Source organism: Oncorhynchus tshawytscha, linkage group LG11, assembly GCF_018296145.1.
Source record: "Oncorhynchus tshawytscha isolate Ot180627B linkage group LG11, Otsh_v2.0, whole genome shotgun sequence".
NCBI lineage: Eukaryota > Metazoa > Chordata > Actinopteri > Salmoniformes > Salmonidae > Oncorhynchus > Oncorhynchus tshawytscha.
Genome location: NC_056439.1, coordinates 53,653,771 through 53,672,504, shown reverse-complemented (window position 1 = coordinate 53,672,504; position 18,734 = coordinate 53,653,771). Strand labels below are relative to the sequence as shown.

Below are 18,734 nucleotides of genomic sequence, written 5' to 3'. Positions count from 1 at the left end.
ATCTTGTTTCTCATGGTCTGAGAGTCCTTTAGGTGCCTTTTGGCAAACTCCAAGCGGGCTGTCATGTGCCTTTTACTGAGGAGTGGCTTCCATCTGGCCACTACCATAAAGGCCTGATTTGTTGAGTGCTGCAGAGATGGTTATCCTTCTGGAAGGTCCTCCCATCACCACAGAGGAACTCTGGATCAATGGAAACAGGATGCACCTGAGCTCAAATTCAAGTCTCATAGCAAAGGGTCTGAATACTTATGCAAATAAAGGTATGTCTGTTTTTCGCTTTGTCATTATGGGGTATTGTGATGTCATTATGGGGTATTGTGATGTCATTATGGGGTATTGTGATGTCATTATGGGGTATTGTGATGTCATTATGGGGTATTGTGTGTAGATTGATGAGGAACATTTTTATTGAATCCATTTTAGAATAAGGCTGTAACGTAACAAAATGTGGAACTAGTCAATGGTTCTGAATACTTTCTGAATGCACTGTTTAACTTAACACATGACATGTACCAACGGTGGAAAATAAGCCCTCATGTTTTAGGGCAGGGAAACATAACATCATATTGAACCTGTGGTAATAATGTTCAACCTAGGCCTTGTTCTGGTTCAATACATTACAGACCCATAACTCTAACCTAGGCCTTGTTCTGGTTCAATACATTACAGACCCATAACTCTAACCTAGGCCTTGTTCTGGTTCAATACACTGAAGCCCTTTAAGAGCCCATTGAAGATAGCCCTGTGGGTCAGCGTTCTGTAGGTCGGTGTTCTGTAGGTCGGCGTTCTGTAGGTCGGTGTTCTGTGGGTCAGCGTTCTGTAGGTCGGTGTTCTGTAGGTCGGTGTTCTGTGGGTCAGCGTTCTGTAGGTCAGTGTTCTATAGGTCAGTGTTCTGTAGGTCAGTGTTCTATAGGTCGGTGTTCTGTAGGTCAGTGTTCTATAGGTCGGTGTTCTGTAGGTCAGTGTTCTATAGGTCAGTGTTCTATAGGTCGGTGTTCTGTAGGTCAGTGTTCTATAGGTCGGTGTTCTGTAGGTCAGTGTTCTATAGGTCGGTGTTCTATAGGTCGGTGTTCTGTAGGTCGGTGTTCTGTAGGTCGGTGTTCTGTAGGTCGGTGTTCTGTAAGGTGTGGTAGGTAGAGGTGGAGGTGGGGGCACTAGGTAGGTGGAGAACGTCATCGCCCTTTCCATCCTTGCCATGATCTGCAACACATATAACACAATAACACATATAACACAATAACACATATAACACAATAACACATATAACACTATATAACACTATATAACACTAACACTATATAACACTATATAGCACATATAACACTAACACTATATAACACTATATAACACTATATAACACACAACACTATATAACACTATATAACACATATAACACTATATAACACTATACAACACTATACAACACATATAACACTATATAACATATATAACACATATAACACTATATAACACAAATAACACTATATAACACAAATAACACTATATAACACTATATAACACATATAACACTACATAACACATATAACACTATATAACACATATAACACTATATAACACTATATAACACATATAACACTATATAACACATATAACACTATATAACACAAATAACACTATATAACACAAATAACACTATATAACACAAATAACACTATATAACACATAACACTAACACATATAACACACAACACTATATAACACTATATAACACATATAACACATATAACACTATATAACACAAATAACACTATATAACACATATAACATTATATAACACTATATAACACATATAACATTATATAACACTATATAACACATATAACATTATATAACACTATATAACACTATATAACACATATAACACTATATAACACTATATAACACATATAACACATATAACACTATATAACATATATAACACATATAACACTATATAACACATATAACACACAACACTATATAACACATATAACACATATAACACTATATAACACATATAACACTATATAACACAAATAACACTATATAACACTATATAACACATATAACATTATATAACACTATAACACATATAACATTATATAACACTATATAACACTATATAACACATATAACACATATAACACTACATAACACATATAACACTATATAACACTATATAACACTATATAACACTATATAACACATATAACACTATATAACACATATAACACTATATAACACTATATAACACATAACACACAACACTATATAACACATATAACACTATATAACACATATAACACTATATAACACAAATAACACTATATAACACAAATAACACTATAACACTAACACATATAACACACAACACTATATAACACATATAACACTATATAACACATATAACACTATATAACACATATAACACTATATAACACTACATAACACATATAACACTATATAACACATATAACACATATAACACTATATAACACATATAACACTATATAACACTATATAACACATATAACACTATATAACACTATATAACACTATATAACACATATAACACTATATAACACTATATAACACATATAACACATATAACACTATATAACACTACATAACACATATAACACTATATAACACATATAACACTATATAACACATATAACACTATATAACACTACATAACACATATAACACTATATAACACATATAACACTATATAACACTACATAACACATATAACACTATATAACACATATAACACTATATAACACTACATAACACATATAACACTATATAACACTATATAACACTATATAACACTATATAACACATATAACACATATAACACTATATAACACATATAACACATATAACACTATATAACACATATAACACTATATAACACTATATAACACATATAACACTATATAACACATATAACACATATAACACATATAACACTATATAACACAAATAACACTATATAACACTATATAACACATATAACATTATATAACACTATATAACACATATAACATTATATAACACTATATAACACATATAACACATATAACACTATATAACACTATATAACACATATAACATTATATAACACTATATAACACAACACATATAACATTATATAACACTATATAACACATATAACACTATATAACACATATAACACTATATAACACTATATAACACTAATAACACTATATAACACTATATAACACTATATAACACTATATAACACATATAACACTATATAACACTATATAACACATATAACACTATATAACACTATATAACACGATATAACACATATAACACTATATAACACAACACATATAACATTATATAACACTATATAACACATATAACACTATATAACACTATATAACACATATAACACTATATAACATTATATAACACATATAACACATATAACACTATATAACACATATAACACTATATAACACTATATAACACTATATAACACATATAACATTATATAACACTATATAACACAACACATATAACATTATATAACACTATATAACACATATAACACTATATAACACATATAACACATATAACACTATATAACACTAATAACACTATATAACACTATATAACACTATATAACACTATATAACACATATAACACATATAACACTATATAACACGATATAACACATATAACACTATATAACACAACACATATAACATTATATAACACTATATAACACATATAACACTATATAACACTATATAACACATATAACACTATATAACATTATATAACACATATAACACATATAACACTATATAACACATATAACACTATATAACACTATATAACACTATATAACACATATAACACTATATAACACTATATAACACTATATAACACTATATAACACATATAACACAAATAACACATATAACATTATATAACACTATATAACACATATAACACTATATAACACTATATAACACATATAACACTATATAACACTATATAACACTATATAACACATATAACACTATATAACACAAATAACACTATATAACACTATATAACACATATAACACTATATAACACTATATAACACATATAACACATATAACACTATATAACACAAATAACACAACACTATATAACACTATATAACACTATATAACACTATATAACACTATATAACACATATAACACATATAACACATATAACACTATATAACACATATAACACATATAACATTATATAACACAAATAACACATTATATAACACATATAACACTATATAACACATTATATAACACTATATAACACATATAACACATATAACACTATATAACACATATAACACTATATAACACATATAACACAAATAACACATATAACACTATATAACTCTATATAACACATAACACATATAACACATTATATAACACATTATATAACACTATATAACACATTATATAACACATTATATAACACTATATAACACATATAACACTATATAACACATATAATCCATTATGACATTTAATATTGAAGTTAAGATAAAGATGTTCACTTTAAATACTTATTTTCCACCATAATTTGCAAATAAATAAATTAAAAATCCTACAATGTGATTTTCTGGATTTTTTTCTTCTCATTTTGTCTGTCATAGTTGAAGTGTACCTATGATGAAAATTACAGGCCTCTCTCATCTTTTTAAGTGGGAGAACTTGCACAATTGGTGGCTGACTAAATACTTTTTTGCCCCACTGTATATTTTTCCTTACAGGCAGATAAAAAGCCCATGTTTGTAATTCTGCCAGCTGACTCCAGTTCACCTCCCCTCTGGCCAGCTGAAGGACACACACAATTTACATCCCAAATGGCACTCTATTCCCTATTTAGTACACTACTTTTAACCAAAGCCCATGGTCAAAAGTAGTGCACTAAATAGGGAATAGGGTGCAGGCAGAGGGGACGCAGGCAGAGGTCTGCAGTCAGTATAGTACGCCTAACATACTCCTCTCTGCCAGACCGGTCTAATGCGACAGGGAACAGCTCTAATATATTTCAGCCTTTATATTTCATCTCATCATTTAGAATCTAGATGGATGTTGGCAGATTTTCTAGTCTGTTAAAATCAAAAATAATACAGGACAGGTGCCAGTCTATGAGAGAGGGATCTGTGCAGATGGAGAGAGAGAGGGATCTGTGCAGATGGAGAGAGAGAGGAAGGGAGAGAGAGGGATCTGTGCAGATGGAGAGAGAGAGGAAGGGAGAGAGAGGGATCTGTGCAGATGGAGCGAGAGAGGAAGGGAGAGAGAGGGATCTGTGCAGATTGAGAGAGAGAGGAAGGGAGAGAGGGATCTGTGCAGATGGAGAGCGAGAGGGATCTGTGCAGATGGAGAGAGAGAGGAAGGGAGAGAGAGGGATCTGTGCAGATTGAGAGAGAGAGGAAGGGAGAGAGGGATCTGTGCAGATGGAGAGAGAGAGGGATCTGTGCAGATGGAGAGAGAGAGGGATCTGTGCAGATGGAGAGAGAGAGAGAGTGAGAGTGACTAGGTCTTTTTGTGTTTGTTTCATTAGTCTATTATTGACACAGTCCCAACATGTTTTGCTTGTCAGCAATCAAGTTTTCAAGATATGTAACTTTCAAAATATAGCAATCTGGCAGGTATGATCGACTAATGAACAAATACCAGTTGTCCTTTAAGGGATTTCTCTCCCACACTGAACCCTGTTCGGGAATGAGCAGAAAGCTCTGCAGTAATGTCCCTCAGTCGTCAATGTTATTATGTCTCCAATAAATGTCCTTTAGGAATCTACTTTCTAGATGAGAGAAATCTGCAACTGTAAGTCAGTTGAGAGACACACTTTCTGCTGTGTGCAGGAATGAAAAGCTGGAGGCGTTTGCCCCCCCCGTCTCCCCCATCTCTCCAGCACTCCCCTCCCATCCCTCCCCCTTCTTTCCAGCCTGCCAGCTCCCCCTCTCCTTCTCTCCCCTCCCCTTCAACCGCCTCTTCTCCTGCCAGCACCATTCCCCTCCTATCCCTCCTCTCTCCAGCCTGCCAGCACCCCTCCCTTCTCCAACCAACACTGACAGCCCCTCCCCTTCTCCAATCAGCACCAACACTGACAGCCCCTCCCCTTCTCCAATCAGCACCAACACTGACAGCCCCTCCCCTTCTCCAACCAGCACCAACACTGACAACCCCTCCCCTTCTCCAACCAGCACCCACCAACACTGACAGCCCCTCCCCTTCTCCAATCAGCACCAACACTGACAGCCCCTCCCCTTCTCCCATCAGCACCAACACTGACAGCCCCTCCCCTTCTCCAACCAGCACCCCTCCCCTTCTCCATCCAGCACCCCCCTTCTCCAACCAGCACCAACACTGACAGTCCCTCCCCTTCTCCAATCAGCACCAACACTGACAGCCCCCCTTCTCCAACCAGCACCAACACTGACAGCCCCTCCCCTTCTCCAATCAGCACCAACACTGACAGCCCCTCCCCTTCTCCAACCAGCACCAATATTGACAGCCCCTTCTCCAACCAGCACCCCTCCCCTTCTCCAACAGCACCCTTCCCCTTCTCCAATCAGCACCAACACTGACAGCCCCTCCCCTTCTCCCATCCGCACCAACACTGACAGTCACACCCCTTCTCCAACCAGCACCAACACTGACAGCCCCTCCCCTTCTCCAATCAGCACCAACACTGACAGCCCCTCCCCTTCTCCAACCAGCACCAATATTGACAGCCCCTTCTCCAACCAGCACCCCTCCCCTTCTCCAACAGCACCCTTCCCCTTCTCCAATCAGCACCAACACTGACAGCCCCTCCCCTTCTCCCATCAGCACCAACACTGACAGTCACACCCCTTCTCCAATTAGCACCAACACTGACAGCCCCTCCCCTTCTCCAACCAGTACCCCTCCCCTTCTCCAACCAGCACCAACACTGACAGCCCCTCCCCTTCCCCAACCAGCACCAACACTGACAGTCCCTCACGTTCCCACGTACCCCTGCCCTCTCTGTCTCAGCTCTAACTTCTGCCACCCCTCAGCTCCGCCCCATCCCCTGGTGCTGTTACCATGGTAACTCTTACATCGGAGGCCAAATCACCGCCGTGTGTATTTCTCTTTCTGTTTTAATCAGAGAGACACTGGCCTCTAAAGCTTGTTGACTACGATGGCAGGTTGTGCATGTGTGTGTGTGTGTAGCGTGTTTTGTGTGTGTGTGTGGTTGCGTGTGTTTGGTCACGGATGTAGTAAGGAGGAATAACACAAATACTGAACACGATACATATGATATGTAAAACCAACTACTACATTTAATTGGATAACATCGTAAAAAGCTTGTACATACCTGTTAAACTTCACACAGAGAGGCAAACTGGATGGTTTCCGGGGATAGAAGGTGGGGATTTGGGGTTCGAGGGTCTCTGGCTAGAACACAGCACTTTCCTGTTAAGTCACGTGACATGAGGAAGGTCCAGGAGGAGTGACTGGAGCAGAGACTTGAGGAGGGTCTAGGAGGGTATAAAACATAGTGATATCTAATCTCTATGGTATAGAATGTACTCCACTGCAGAACCAGGAGGGTATAAAATGTACTCCACTGCAGAACCAGGAGGGAATAGAATGTACTCCACTGCAGAACCAGGAGGGAATAGAATGTACTCCACTGCAGAACCAGGAGGGTATAGAATGTCTTCCACTGCATAACCAGGGGGGTATAGAATGTCCTCCACTGCAGAACCAGGAGGGTATAGAATGTCCTCCACTGCAGAACCAGGAGGGTATAGAATGTCCTCCACTGCAGAACCATGGGGGGTATAGAATGTACTCCACTGCAGAACCATGGGGGTATAGAATGTCCTCCACTGCAGAACCATAGGGGGTATAGAATGTCCTCCACTGCAGAAACATCGGGGTATAGAATGTCCTCCACTGCAGAACCAGGAGGGTATAGAATGTCCTCCACTGCAGAACCATCGGGGTATAGAATGTCCTCCACTGCAGAACCAGGAGGGTATAGAATGTCCTCCATTGCAGAACCATCGGGGTATAGAATGTCCTCCACTGCAGAACCAGGAGGGTATAGAATGTTCTCCACTGCAGAACCAGGGGGTCTAGATTGTCCTCCAATGCAGAACCAGGAGGGTATAGAATGTCCTCCACTGCAGAACCAGGAGGGTATAGAATGTCCTCCACTGCAGAACCAGGAGGGTATAGAATGTCCTCCACTGCAGAACCAGGAGGGTATAGAATGTCCTCCACTGCAGAACCAAGAGGGTATAGAATGTCCTCTACTGCAGAACCAGGAGGGTATAGAATTTCCTCCACTGCAGAACCAGGAGGGTATAGAATGTCCTCCATTGCAGAACCAGGAGGGTATAGAATGTCCTCCACTGCAGAACCATGGGGGGTATAGAATGTCCTTCACTGCATAACCATGGGGGTATAGAATGTCCTCCACTGCAGAACCAGGAGGGTATAGAATGTCCTCCACTGCAGAACCATGGGGGTATAGAATGTCCTCCATTGCAGAACCAGGAGGGTATAGAATGTCCTCCATTGCAGAACCAGGAGGGTATAGAATGTCCTCCATTGCAGAACCAGGAGGGTATAGAATGTCCTCCACTGCAGAACCAGGAGGGTATAGAATGTCCTCCACTGCAGAACCAGGAGGGTATAGAATGTCCTCCATTGCAGAACCAGGAGGGTATAGAATGTCCTCCACTGCAGAACCATGGGGGGTATAGAATGTCCTTCACTGCATAACCATGGGGGGTATAGAATGTCCTCCACTGCAGAACCAGGAGGGTATAGAATGTCCTCCACTGCAGAACCATGGGGGGTATAGAATGTCCTCCACTGCAGAACCAGGAGGGTATAGAATGTCCTCCATTGCAGAACCAGGAGGGTATAGAATGTCCTCCATTGCAGAACCAGGAGGGTATTGAATCCATAATAGCAGCAGAGGGGATGGAACAGGAGAGAGTGTCCAGGAGGGTATAGATTCTATACTATACTCCACTGCACAACCAAGGCTCGGATGTTTCCTGTTATATGACATGAGGAGAGGCAGGCATAGGATCCTGGAGGACAGTCCAGGAGTGTTTATAGAACATGCCGGTCTCTATACTATAGAACACCTCTACAGTAGAATCAGGTTCCAGGTAGATTATATTCTACAGTAGAATCAGGGGCCAGGTAGATTATATTCTACAGTAGAATCAGGGGCCAGGTAGATTATATTCTACAGTAGAATCAGGGGCCAGGTAGATTATATTCTACAGTAGAATCAGGGGCCAGGTAGATTCTATACTGCAGTAGAATCAGGGTTCTCTCTGATGCCTCATCAGCAGCTGGCTGGGTTGTGTTGTGCTGACATCACTCTGAGTGATGTCACGTTGTTCTGCCACAGCTGCTTCGTCAGCGGTTGGTTGGTCGGCTCGGCCGTACGGTGAAGACAGGAGGAGAGTACAGCCAAGGGCTCAGAAACAGCACAGTACAGAATACACTACACACTTAGAAAAACGACTTCCAAATGGGTTATTTGGCTGCCACCATAGGAGAACTCTTTTTGATTCCAGGTAGAACCCTTTTCGGTTCCGGGTAAAAACTCTTTTGGATTCCATGTAGAACCCTCTCTGGGAAGGGTTCTACCTGGAACCAAAAATGGTTCTTCAAAGAGTTATCCTATGGGGACAGTCGAAGAACCCTTGTAGATTCTAGATAGCACCTTTTTTCTAAGAGTGTACAACACAGTTTCTCCATCTGCATCACAACACACAAAAGAGTCCCTGGTCTGCTTTAGGGCTCTCAGACCACTCACTTGTGCTTTCCTTTCCCCTTTCTATCTGATTCTCTCTACCCCTACAGAGAGAAGGGCTCCGTTAAAAGCAGCCAATGTGGCTAGTTGTCATGGAGTTGTGCTTCCCGGGGCAACAATGGTTCTTTTCATTCCAACAGCACAGCTCTCAGTTGGGTAGATCTGATAAAGAGGGAGCATGGAGGGGGCTGTGTTACTAGGTGGAACACTCTGATCCACATAATATGTTATGTCCCAAACTGTTGGTTTATAATCCACAAGAGCAGATCTTTGTCCAAGTCAACACTATTTGATTTGATTTATTTTATCTTCTTCATTGATTTGCATATTATAAAGTGTACTTTTGGCTTTAAGATAATATGTCTAAACAATACAAAGGAAGTGATTCTGATTTCACCAAATAAATGGGTGAGGTGTAAAGAGGAAATGGTCATCATAGGACAGGAGACACCATTCCTCATGAGAGACATATGTTTTCAAGCTGTGCAGCATTGCAGCTAGTTAGGAGGCTATAAGCAGTCAGAGAGCACTATGATGACACACCAAATGATGACCACCAATCAGAGAGCACTATGATGACACAGCAAATGATGACCACCAATCAGAGAGCACTATGATGACACACCAAATGATGACCACCAATCAGAGAGCACTATGATGACACACCAAATGATGACCACCAATCAGAGAGCACTATGATGACACACCAAATGATGACCACCAATCAGAGAGCACTATGATGACACACCAAATGATGACCACCAATCAGAGAGCACTATCATGATACACCAAATGATGACCACCAATCAGAGAGCACTATGAATACACACCAAATGATGACCACCAATCAGAGAGCACTATGATGATACACCAAATGGTGACCACCAATCAGAGAGCACTATGATGACACACCAAATGATGACCACCAATCAGAGAGCACTATGATGACACACCAAATGATGACCACCAATCAGAGAGCACTATGAATACACACCAAATGATGACCACCAATCAGAGAGCACTATGATGATACACCAAATGATGACCACCAATCAGAGACCACTATGATGACACACCAAATGATGACCACCCATCAGAGCACTATGATGACGCACCAAATGATGACCACCAATCAATGAGCACTATGATGACACACCAAATTATGACCACCAATCAGAGAGCACTATGATGACACACCAAATGTGTTGGATGGATCCTTTTAGACCTCTTCTAATGCCTTTTAAAGGAAAAGTAATCCAAAAGAATCAGATTACGTTACTGAGTTTGGGTAATCCAAAAGTTGATTTTGCACAGGTAGCTAGCAACTGTAACGAATTACATTTACAAAGTAACCTGTCCAACCCTGGCTATAGCCAAGCACATGGTAACCAGTAGTAACCAGTAATCCAGGGTAGTAACCAGTAGTTAACAGCAGTAACTAGTTACCAGGAACCAGTAGTCCCGGGTAGTAACCAGTAGTTACCAGTAGTCCAGGGTAGTCAGTAGTTACCAGTAGTCCAGGGTAGTCAGTAGTTACCAGGAACCAGTAGTCCAGGGTAGTAACCAGTAGTTACCAGTAGTCCAGGGTAGTCAGTAGTTACCAGTAGTCCAGGGTAGTCAGTAGTTACCAGGAACCAGTAGTCCAGGGTAGTCAGTAGTTACCAGGAACCAGTAGTCCCGGGTAGTAACCAGTAGTTACCAGTAGTCCAGGGTAGTCAGTAGTTACCAAGAACCAGTAGTCCAGGGTAGTAACCAGTAGTTACCAGTAGTCCAGGCTAGTCAGTAGTTACCAGTAGTCCAGGGTAGTCAGTAGTTACCAGGAACCAGTAGTCCCGGGTAGTAACCAGTAGTTACCAGTAGTCCAGGATAGTCAGTAGTTACCAGGAACCAGTAGTCCTGGGTAGAAACCAGTAGTTACCAGTAGTCCAGGGTAGTCAGTAGTTACCAAGAACCAGTAGGCCCAGGTAGTAACCAGTAGTTACCAGTAGTCCAGGGAGGTCAGTAGTTACCACTAACCAGTAGTCCCAGGTAGTAACCAGTAGTCCAGGGTAGTCAGTAGTTACCAGGAACCAGTAGTCCAGGGTAGTCAGTATTTACCAGGAACCAGTAGACCCGGGTAGTAACCAGTAGGTACCAGTAGTCCAGGGTAGTCAGTAGTTACCAGGAACCAGTAGTCCCGGGTAGTAGCCAGTAGTCCAGGGTAGTCAGTAGTTGGCAGGAACCAGTAGTCCCGGGTAGTAACCAGTAGTTACCAGTAGTCCAGGGTAGTCAGTAGTTACCAGGAACCAGTAGTCCAGGGTAGTAACCAGTAGTTACCAGTAGTCCAGGGTAGTCAGTAGTTACCACTAACCAGTAGTCCCGGGTAGTAACCAGTAGTTACCAGTAGTCCAGGGTAGTCAGTAGTTACCACTAACCAGAAGTCCTGGGTAGTAACCAGTAGTTACCAGTAGTCCAGGGTCGTCAGTAGTTACCAGTAGTCCAGGGTAGTCAGTAGTTACCAGGAACCAGTAGTCCAGTGTAGTCAGTACTTACCAGGAACCAGTAGTCCAGTGTAGTAACCAGTAGTTACCAGTAGTCCAGGGTAGTCAGTAGTTACCACTAACCAGTAGTCCAGGGTAGTAACCAGTAGTTACCAGTAGTCCGGGGTAGTCAGTAGTTACCAGGAACCAGTAGTCGATGGTAGTCAGTAGTTACCAGGAACCAGTAGTCCTGGGTAGTAACCAGTAGTTACCAGGAGTCCTGGGTAGTAACCAGTAGTTACCAGTAGTCCAGGGTAGTCAGTAGTTACCACTAACCAGTAGTCCCGGGTAGTAACCAGCAGTTACCAGTAGTCCAGGGTAGTCAGTAGTTACCACTAACCAGTAGTCCTGGGTAGTAACCAGTAGTTACCAGTAGTCCAGGGTCATCAGTAGTTACCAGTAGTGCAGGGTAGTCAGTAGTTACCAGGAACCAGTAGTCCAGTGTAGTCAGTACTTACCAGGAACCAGTAGTCCAGGGTAGTAACCAGTAGTTAGCAGTAGTCCAGGGTAGTCAGTAGTTACCACTAACCAGTAGTCCAGGGTAGTAACCAGTAGTTACCAGTAGTCGATGGTAGTCAGTAGTTACCAGGAACCAGTAGTCCTGGTAGTAACCAGTAGTTACCAGGAGTCCTGGGTAGTAACCAGTAGTTACCAGTAGTCCAGGGTAGTCAGTAGTTACCAGGAACCAGTAGTCCAGGGTAGTCAGTAGTTACCAGGAACCAGTAGTCCCGGGTAGTAACCAGTAGTTACCAGTAGTTGAGGGTAGTCAGTAGTTACCAGGAACCAGTAGTCCAGGGTAGTCAGTAGTTACCAGGAACCAGTATTCCCGGGTAGTAACCAGTAGTTACCAGTAGTCCAGGGTATTAACTAGTAGTAACCAGTAGTTACCAGAAACCAGTAGTCCTGGGTAGTAACCAGTAGTTACCAGTAGTCCAGGGTAGTCAGTAGTTACCAGGAACCAGTAGTCGAGGGTAGTCAGTAGTTACCAAGAACCAGTAGTCCCGGGTAGTAACCAGTAGTTACCAGTAGTCCAGGCTAGTCAGTAGTTACCAGGAACCAGTAGTCCAGGGTAGTAGCCAGTAGTTACCAGTAGTCCAGGGTAGTCAGTAGTTACCAGGAACCAGTAGTCCTGGGTAGTTACCAGTAGTCCAGGGTATTAACTAGTAGTAACCAGTAGTTACCAGTAACCAGTAGTTCACCAGTAGCATGAAGGTGTGCCTCATCACTTGTCATCCAGGCTGGATTTGAACTGGAACTGGGCCTCTAGATCCATCTTATCAAAGGTCCTCATGTTGGTCTCCTCCCTGACCCGGTCCCGTACGTGGAAGGAGGCGCGGGCGGTAGAGCGAGCGCTCTCCAGCACGGCTCTCTTCTCCCTGAAGATCTGCTCACTCTTCTCCAGCTTCCTCTCGATGGACTGGAGGAGCTCCATCCTCCTGGCTAGCTCTTCCCCTTCCACACGCTGTCTGTTGAGTCGTTGTAGTCTCTCCTTCTCCTGCCTGCTCTGTACTGCTCTCTGGGATTTCTCCTTGGCCCTCTCCTCTGCCACCAAAGCTGCCTGCTGGGCCCGTCTCTCTGCTTCCTTGGCCCGGGCCTCCACCTGCTGTTGCTGCTGTTTCTCCCTCTTCTCCGCAGACCTCCTTGCCTTCTGAATCTGCTGCTCCTCCCTCTTAGCCTTCTCCTTCAGCTCCTTGTCTCTCCTCTCTACGATCTGTTCATAGTTCTCCAGGGAACGGCTCAGCTTCTCCTCAGCAGCCTTCCGTGCATCCTCCCGCTCCTCCTCCTCTCTCCGGGCGATCTCCCTGATCAGGGCTGCGTGGCGCCTCCTCTCGGCCCGGTTCAGTCCCCGGCGCTCCTCGTGGGCCTGGTGCTCCTTCTCCTGCTTCTTCAGCTCAGCAATGGTAAGTTTCTCCTTGAGGAGTAGCTGCTCCTGCTCCAGCACTGCAGCCCTGTCCTCCTCTAGAGCCTTGAGGTTCTGCTCCTGCTGTTCCTTCTTCTGTTTCTCCTCCCTGGCAGCCTGCTGGAGCTTCTGCTGCCTACTGCGCTCTTGCAGCTCTGCCAGCTCCCTCCACCGCTCCTCGCTCTCCGCCACCTGACGCAGCTTAGCGGCCGACGACTCTCTCTCCTGCTGGCTGAGCCGACGCTGGCGGTGGGACACCTGCGACTGCCACGCCCGCTGGCACTGCAGCACCGCCCGTTGCTTCTCCCGGTCCTCCTGCTCCCGCTGCAGGTCCCCCAGGCGCTTCTCGCTGTCCCACTGCAGGTGAGCCACGTAGCGCGTCTGGCTCATGATGTCCTCCTCCTGGTACCGAGCCAGCATCAGAGCAGCGATCTTCCTGTCCCGCTCCGGCACCGCCTTCAGCCCCCGCCGCCGCACCTCCTTGACGATACGCTCCACCTTCTGGGTGGTCTGGAGGGAGTGGCTGAGGTCCCCAAGGCTAAGGCTCCTCCCCATCAAGGAGTTGAAGGTGGCCAGGGTGCGGGCACGGGGGGAGGAGGACTTGGCCCAGGGGTCTCTGGGTCCATCCCAGCTGTAGGAGGAGGAGGCGCCGGACTCCTCTCCAGAGGAGGTGCAGGTGGTGGTGGAGGTGGTGGTAGAGGTGGAGATTGTATCCATCCTTCTTTGTAGGGACTCAAGGGAGTGGCTCTTCCCTCTGCCCTTTGGAGTGGACACAGGGTGGCCGTTGTGGTGAGGGAACGGCCCTCCTAGACCCCCTGTGATGCCATTGAGAGCTGCTGTAGTCGGGGTGACTGGGCTCTGCACGGAACTCTTGAAGATGGTGGATGTCATGGAGGTGGTTGTTCTGGGGAAAGAGGAAGGTTTGGAGGCTGATCTGGGGAAGGTGTTGGAGGCTTTCGGCGTGGTGGTGGTGCTGCTGCTGGGGATCTTTCTGACCACTGGAGGTGGACCTGAGACAGGGCGGGGTGCCTTGGTTAGTTCTGAGGATTTAGGATGTTTAGCAGAACCAAAACCACAGTCCAGACCTTTAGATGATGAGGATGCAGAGCTGAATGAGCTGGTCTTAGAAGACTGCAGAGAGCTACTTTTAGCTAGAAGATTTGTACTAGTTTTATTAATGCTTGGACCTGGTGTTGTAGAAGCAGCTCTAGAGGCCTGTCCTGTACTACTGGGGGAAGGTTTAGATTTAGTAGGACTAGAGGCCACAGGGCCTGGTTTAGATAGCGGCGTTAATCTGGATGTGACTGGTGCTCTGTGCTGTTCCTCTGTTGATGAGGCAGCATGTCCGTTGACTGCAGCCTGAAGGATTCTCCTCTTATCTTCCCGTATAATCCTCTCTCTCTCCTCCCGGCATGCTCTCAGCTTGGCGTGCCTGTCCTTCTCATACACCTCAAACATGCCCGTCGCCACGCGCATGGACCGTCCCGGGGCCTCACGGGCGAAGTCTGACAACGGGCGCGACAAGATCTCCACGGGTTTGACCCCGCAGCGGGCGCAGGCCTCCAAGGAGCGGGGGCTGGTCAGGACATAACGGCTTCCCTCTGCCACCGGGGTGTCGAAGTTATATAGGTCCAGGTGCAGCTTGGGGCATGGTTCTCTGGGCTCTGGATCGCTGCTTGGAGGCTGGAGGTCTTGAGGTAGAGGGTTCAGAGCTTGGCTGCTGTTCGACAGGGAGGTTGCTGCCTCCAGACTGACCTGAGGGCTTCGTAGCTGGGTATGTGGAGTGGAAGGCTGGAAGTCTGGAGGGGCAAGGTGAGGAAGCTGAAGCTGCCTGTCCGGAGGGCCCTGACGCTGGGGATGGGTGTGTGGACTGGGAGGCTGGAAGTCTGGAGGGCCCTGAAGCTGGAGCTGGGTGTGTGGACTGGGAGGCTGGAAGTCTGAAGGGCTTGGAGATTGAAGCTGCCTGTCTGGAGGGCCCTGAAGCTGGAGCTGGGTGTGTGGACTGGGAGGCTGGAAGTCTGAAGGGCTTGGAGAATGAAGCTGCCTGTCCTGAGGGCCCTGAAGCTGGGGCTGGGTGTTTGGACTGGGAGGACTGGCCTCCTGTGCAACAGGGGGAGGAGCTACCATCCTCTCCCCCAGCCCAGCAGAGTGTATGGGTGTGGTCTCTGCATCATTGCCACCCACACCCTCGCCCTCCTCTGTTGCTTTCCCATCAGCCTGGTCTGGTAGTCTGGTGGGTGCAGAGGCCTGGTCTGGTAGTCTGGTGGGTGCAGAGGCCTGGTCTGGTAGTCTGGTGGGTGCAGAGGCCTGGTCTGGTAGTCTGGTGGGTGCAGAGGCCTGGTCTGGTAGTCTGGTGGGTGCAGAGGCCTGGTCTGGTAGTCTGGTGGGTGCAGAGGCCTGGTCTGGTAGTCTGGTGGGTGCAGAGGCCTGGTCTGGTAGTCTGGTGGGTGCAGAGGCCTGGTCTGGTAGTCTGGTGGGTGCAGAGGCCTGGTCTGGTAGTCTGGTGGGTGCAGAGGCCTGGTCTGGTAGTCTGGTGGGTGCAGAGGCCTGGTCTGGTAGTCTGGTGGGTGCAGAGGCCTGGTCTGGTAGTCTGGTGGGTGCAGAGGCCACCGGCAGGGCATCCATCTGTTTCCCTTTGGTCTGGTCCTCTGGCTCAGACGGGTCAACCATAGCTGGCTAATATTAGAACAAGAGAGGGCGGAGGGGGAGAGGGAATTAATGTAGAGGAATGGGGTGAAAAGAAGACAGAAATTTAAGCAGCAGGATTATATCAGGCCATCTCTGTCCTACTCTGTCCAGGGCTTAATCTGTCTGTATGCCTGTCTGTGTGGGTGAGGGAATATCTAGCGCATATTTGACATACGACGGACGATGCCTCTGCTGTAGACATTCATACATGACTCACATTCGCTGATTATGTTCCTGTTGAGGCCCTTCTATCTTCAGGGGACTTTCATTAACCGACAAACAAGAAGTAATGGCATTATCCTACGATGAGGGAGGAACCTGTTCATTGATATGAATTATTTTACGTGGCGTTGCCTGCTGCAATGAACATATGACACACAGGTCGAACACACAGCCTAACAGACTGACCCCTTGTTACAGGCAATTTTTTTCCACATCCCAATTACATGTGCATTACAGAGAATAGAATAATATATAATATAATATATAATAGTATAATAAAAATTTTAAAAATTAAAGATACTTTAAATAATACTATTTTATTACTTATTAATAAGTCATTCATAGGCCTACACACATCAAACATAGTGTATTACCATGTTAAAGCTGATATATTAGGCTATGTCTGCAGGCCTACGTTTGCCAAAAACAACTCCTGTCACATCGCATCAACAGATAATGAACACAGATGACACATCTCACCCCAAACCGAGATAGTTCCCCCCCAGATTAAAACAATGATCATTAATATGTATAGGCTATAACCTACTGACTGAAACAAAACCGTCACTAACCTGCCACTTTAACGATTGTTTCCTAAACCGACGCTATCTAGTTCCAAATGAGTGCGTTTAGTCCTCTCCACACCCTGCATACTACCAGGTGACGGAGGAATTACTCTGTGCGCTGACAGACCCCGCGATGGAAGATCACAGACGTCACCGCGACCTCTGAGCGACGCGACACAGACGCCGTCTTTCTCCCTCTGTTACACAGGGCCGTTCTTGATGACACGACTCGATGCATGTCTTTCAACTCTTCGTGTTTACATTTATCTGCAGCTTCTATTATAATAAAAGCTATATAACATATTTTTTTGAACCGCAAATAGCTAGGCTATGTTCTGTGGGGTCGGTCTTAGTCTCTGTGCTAGGCTGGTGTGCTCAGTCTCCACCTGCTGTTCTGCTCTCTCCCGCATCTCTCCATCCCTCCATCTCATCTCTTCATCCGCTACTACAGCCCCCGCCTGCTTCTGCTGCTGCTTGTGACAATATGGTAAAAAAAAATAGATATATTGTGCAATGGCACTGCAATGCAATCTCCCCTTCTCCCTTTGTCTGCTCATTTTACATTATAAAACGACAATATTATATTACTGCAACAATAGAATAATATTGGATTATAATATTAGATTATTTCCAAAATATAGCAGTATTGCATTTCTTATCTATTTTGCAGCAATATACCTAAGGCCTATGTAGGCCATATGAAGCCTATAATTGTAAACGATTGACCACTAGGATTTTTATACAATGTTACATTTCCTAGGCTTTAGCAGAAAACAAATCGAAAACAGTAGTTACCCAGTAACTCGCTTACCTTATTAAAGATCCCGAAAGCTTCCAAAAAATACATGTTTATTATTCAAGCTATTAATAGACAGGATGCTGTGTTCAACGTTCTAATTCTGTGTTATTTCATCCATCTGCAGCTAGCCATCTGCCATAGACAGTATATATCTGCCGGGGGCTTCGGTGG

At 44.4% G+C, this 18,734-nt stretch overlaps 3 protein-coding genes across 4 annotated transcripts; 1 reads left to right on the top strand and 2 right to left on the bottom strand.

Moving 5' to 3' along the window:
- Positions 1-393: 393 nt before the first annotated feature.
- On the bottom strand, positions 394-10,470 carry LOC121847757. 2 transcript variants are annotated; one of them, XR_006084661.1, is made up of 3 exons: positions 7,398-10,470; positions 639-1,200; positions 394-592 (listed from the first exon to the last, which is right to left on the bottom strand). XR_006084661.1 is itself a non-coding variant. In XM_042330357.1 (2 exons), the coding sequence occupies exon 1, from the start codon at positions 8,739-8,741 to the stop codon at positions 7,401-7,403; it is 1,341 nt and encodes a 446-aa protein (XP_042186291.1). In that variant the 5' UTR covers positions 8,742-10,470; the 3' UTR covers positions 395-1,200; positions 7,398-7,400. The 2 variants fall into 2 exon arrangements, 1 of the variants encoding a protein (XP_042186291.1); XM_042330357.1 differs by having other exon boundaries at positions 395-1,200.
- On the top strand, positions 5,860-6,862 carry LOC121847771 (putative uncharacterized protein DDB_G0290521). The gene is made up of 4 exons (XM_042330443.1): positions 5,860-5,878; positions 6,000-6,257; positions 6,371-6,584; positions 6,631-6,862. Exons 1-4 carry the CDS (start codon positions 5,860-5,862, stop codon positions 6,860-6,862), a joined length of 723 nt encoding a protein of 240 aa, XP_042186377.1.
- Positions 10,471-10,879: 409 nt separating the features above from the next.
- ccdc177 (coiled-coil domain containing 177) lies at positions 10,880-18,201 on the bottom strand. Its single transcript, XM_024407217.2, has 2 exons — positions 17,771-18,201; positions 10,880-16,964 (listed from the first exon to the last, which is right to left on the bottom strand). The coding sequence occupies exon 2, from the start codon at positions 16,956-16,958 to the stop codon at positions 13,611-13,613; it is 3,348 nt and encodes a 1,115-aa protein (XP_024262985.2). The 5' UTR covers positions 16,959-16,964; positions 17,771-18,201; the 3' UTR covers positions 10,880-13,610.
- Positions 18,202-18,734: the final 533 nt, after the last annotated feature.

Excerpts from the sequence above, each read along its gene's own strand:
- LOC121847771 (XM_042330443.1), top strand. Across the intron at positions 6,258-6,370 it reads CCCCTCCCCTTCTCCAACCA|CACCCCTCCCCTTCTCCATC; the intron begins GCACCCACCAAC and ends TTCTCCAACCAG. Across the intron at positions 6,585-6,630 it reads GACAGCCCCTTCTCCAACCA|CACCAACACTGACAGCCCCT; the intron begins GCACCCCTCCCC and ends TTCTCCAATCAG.
- LOC121847757 (XM_042330357.1), bottom strand. The coding sequence starts at position 8,741 with ATGGAGGACATTCTATACCCTCCTGGTTCTGCAGTGGAGGACATTCTA.
- ccdc177 (XM_024407217.2), bottom strand. The coding sequence starts at position 16,958 with ATGGTTGACCCGTCTGAGCCAGAGGACCAGACCAAAGGGAAACAGATG.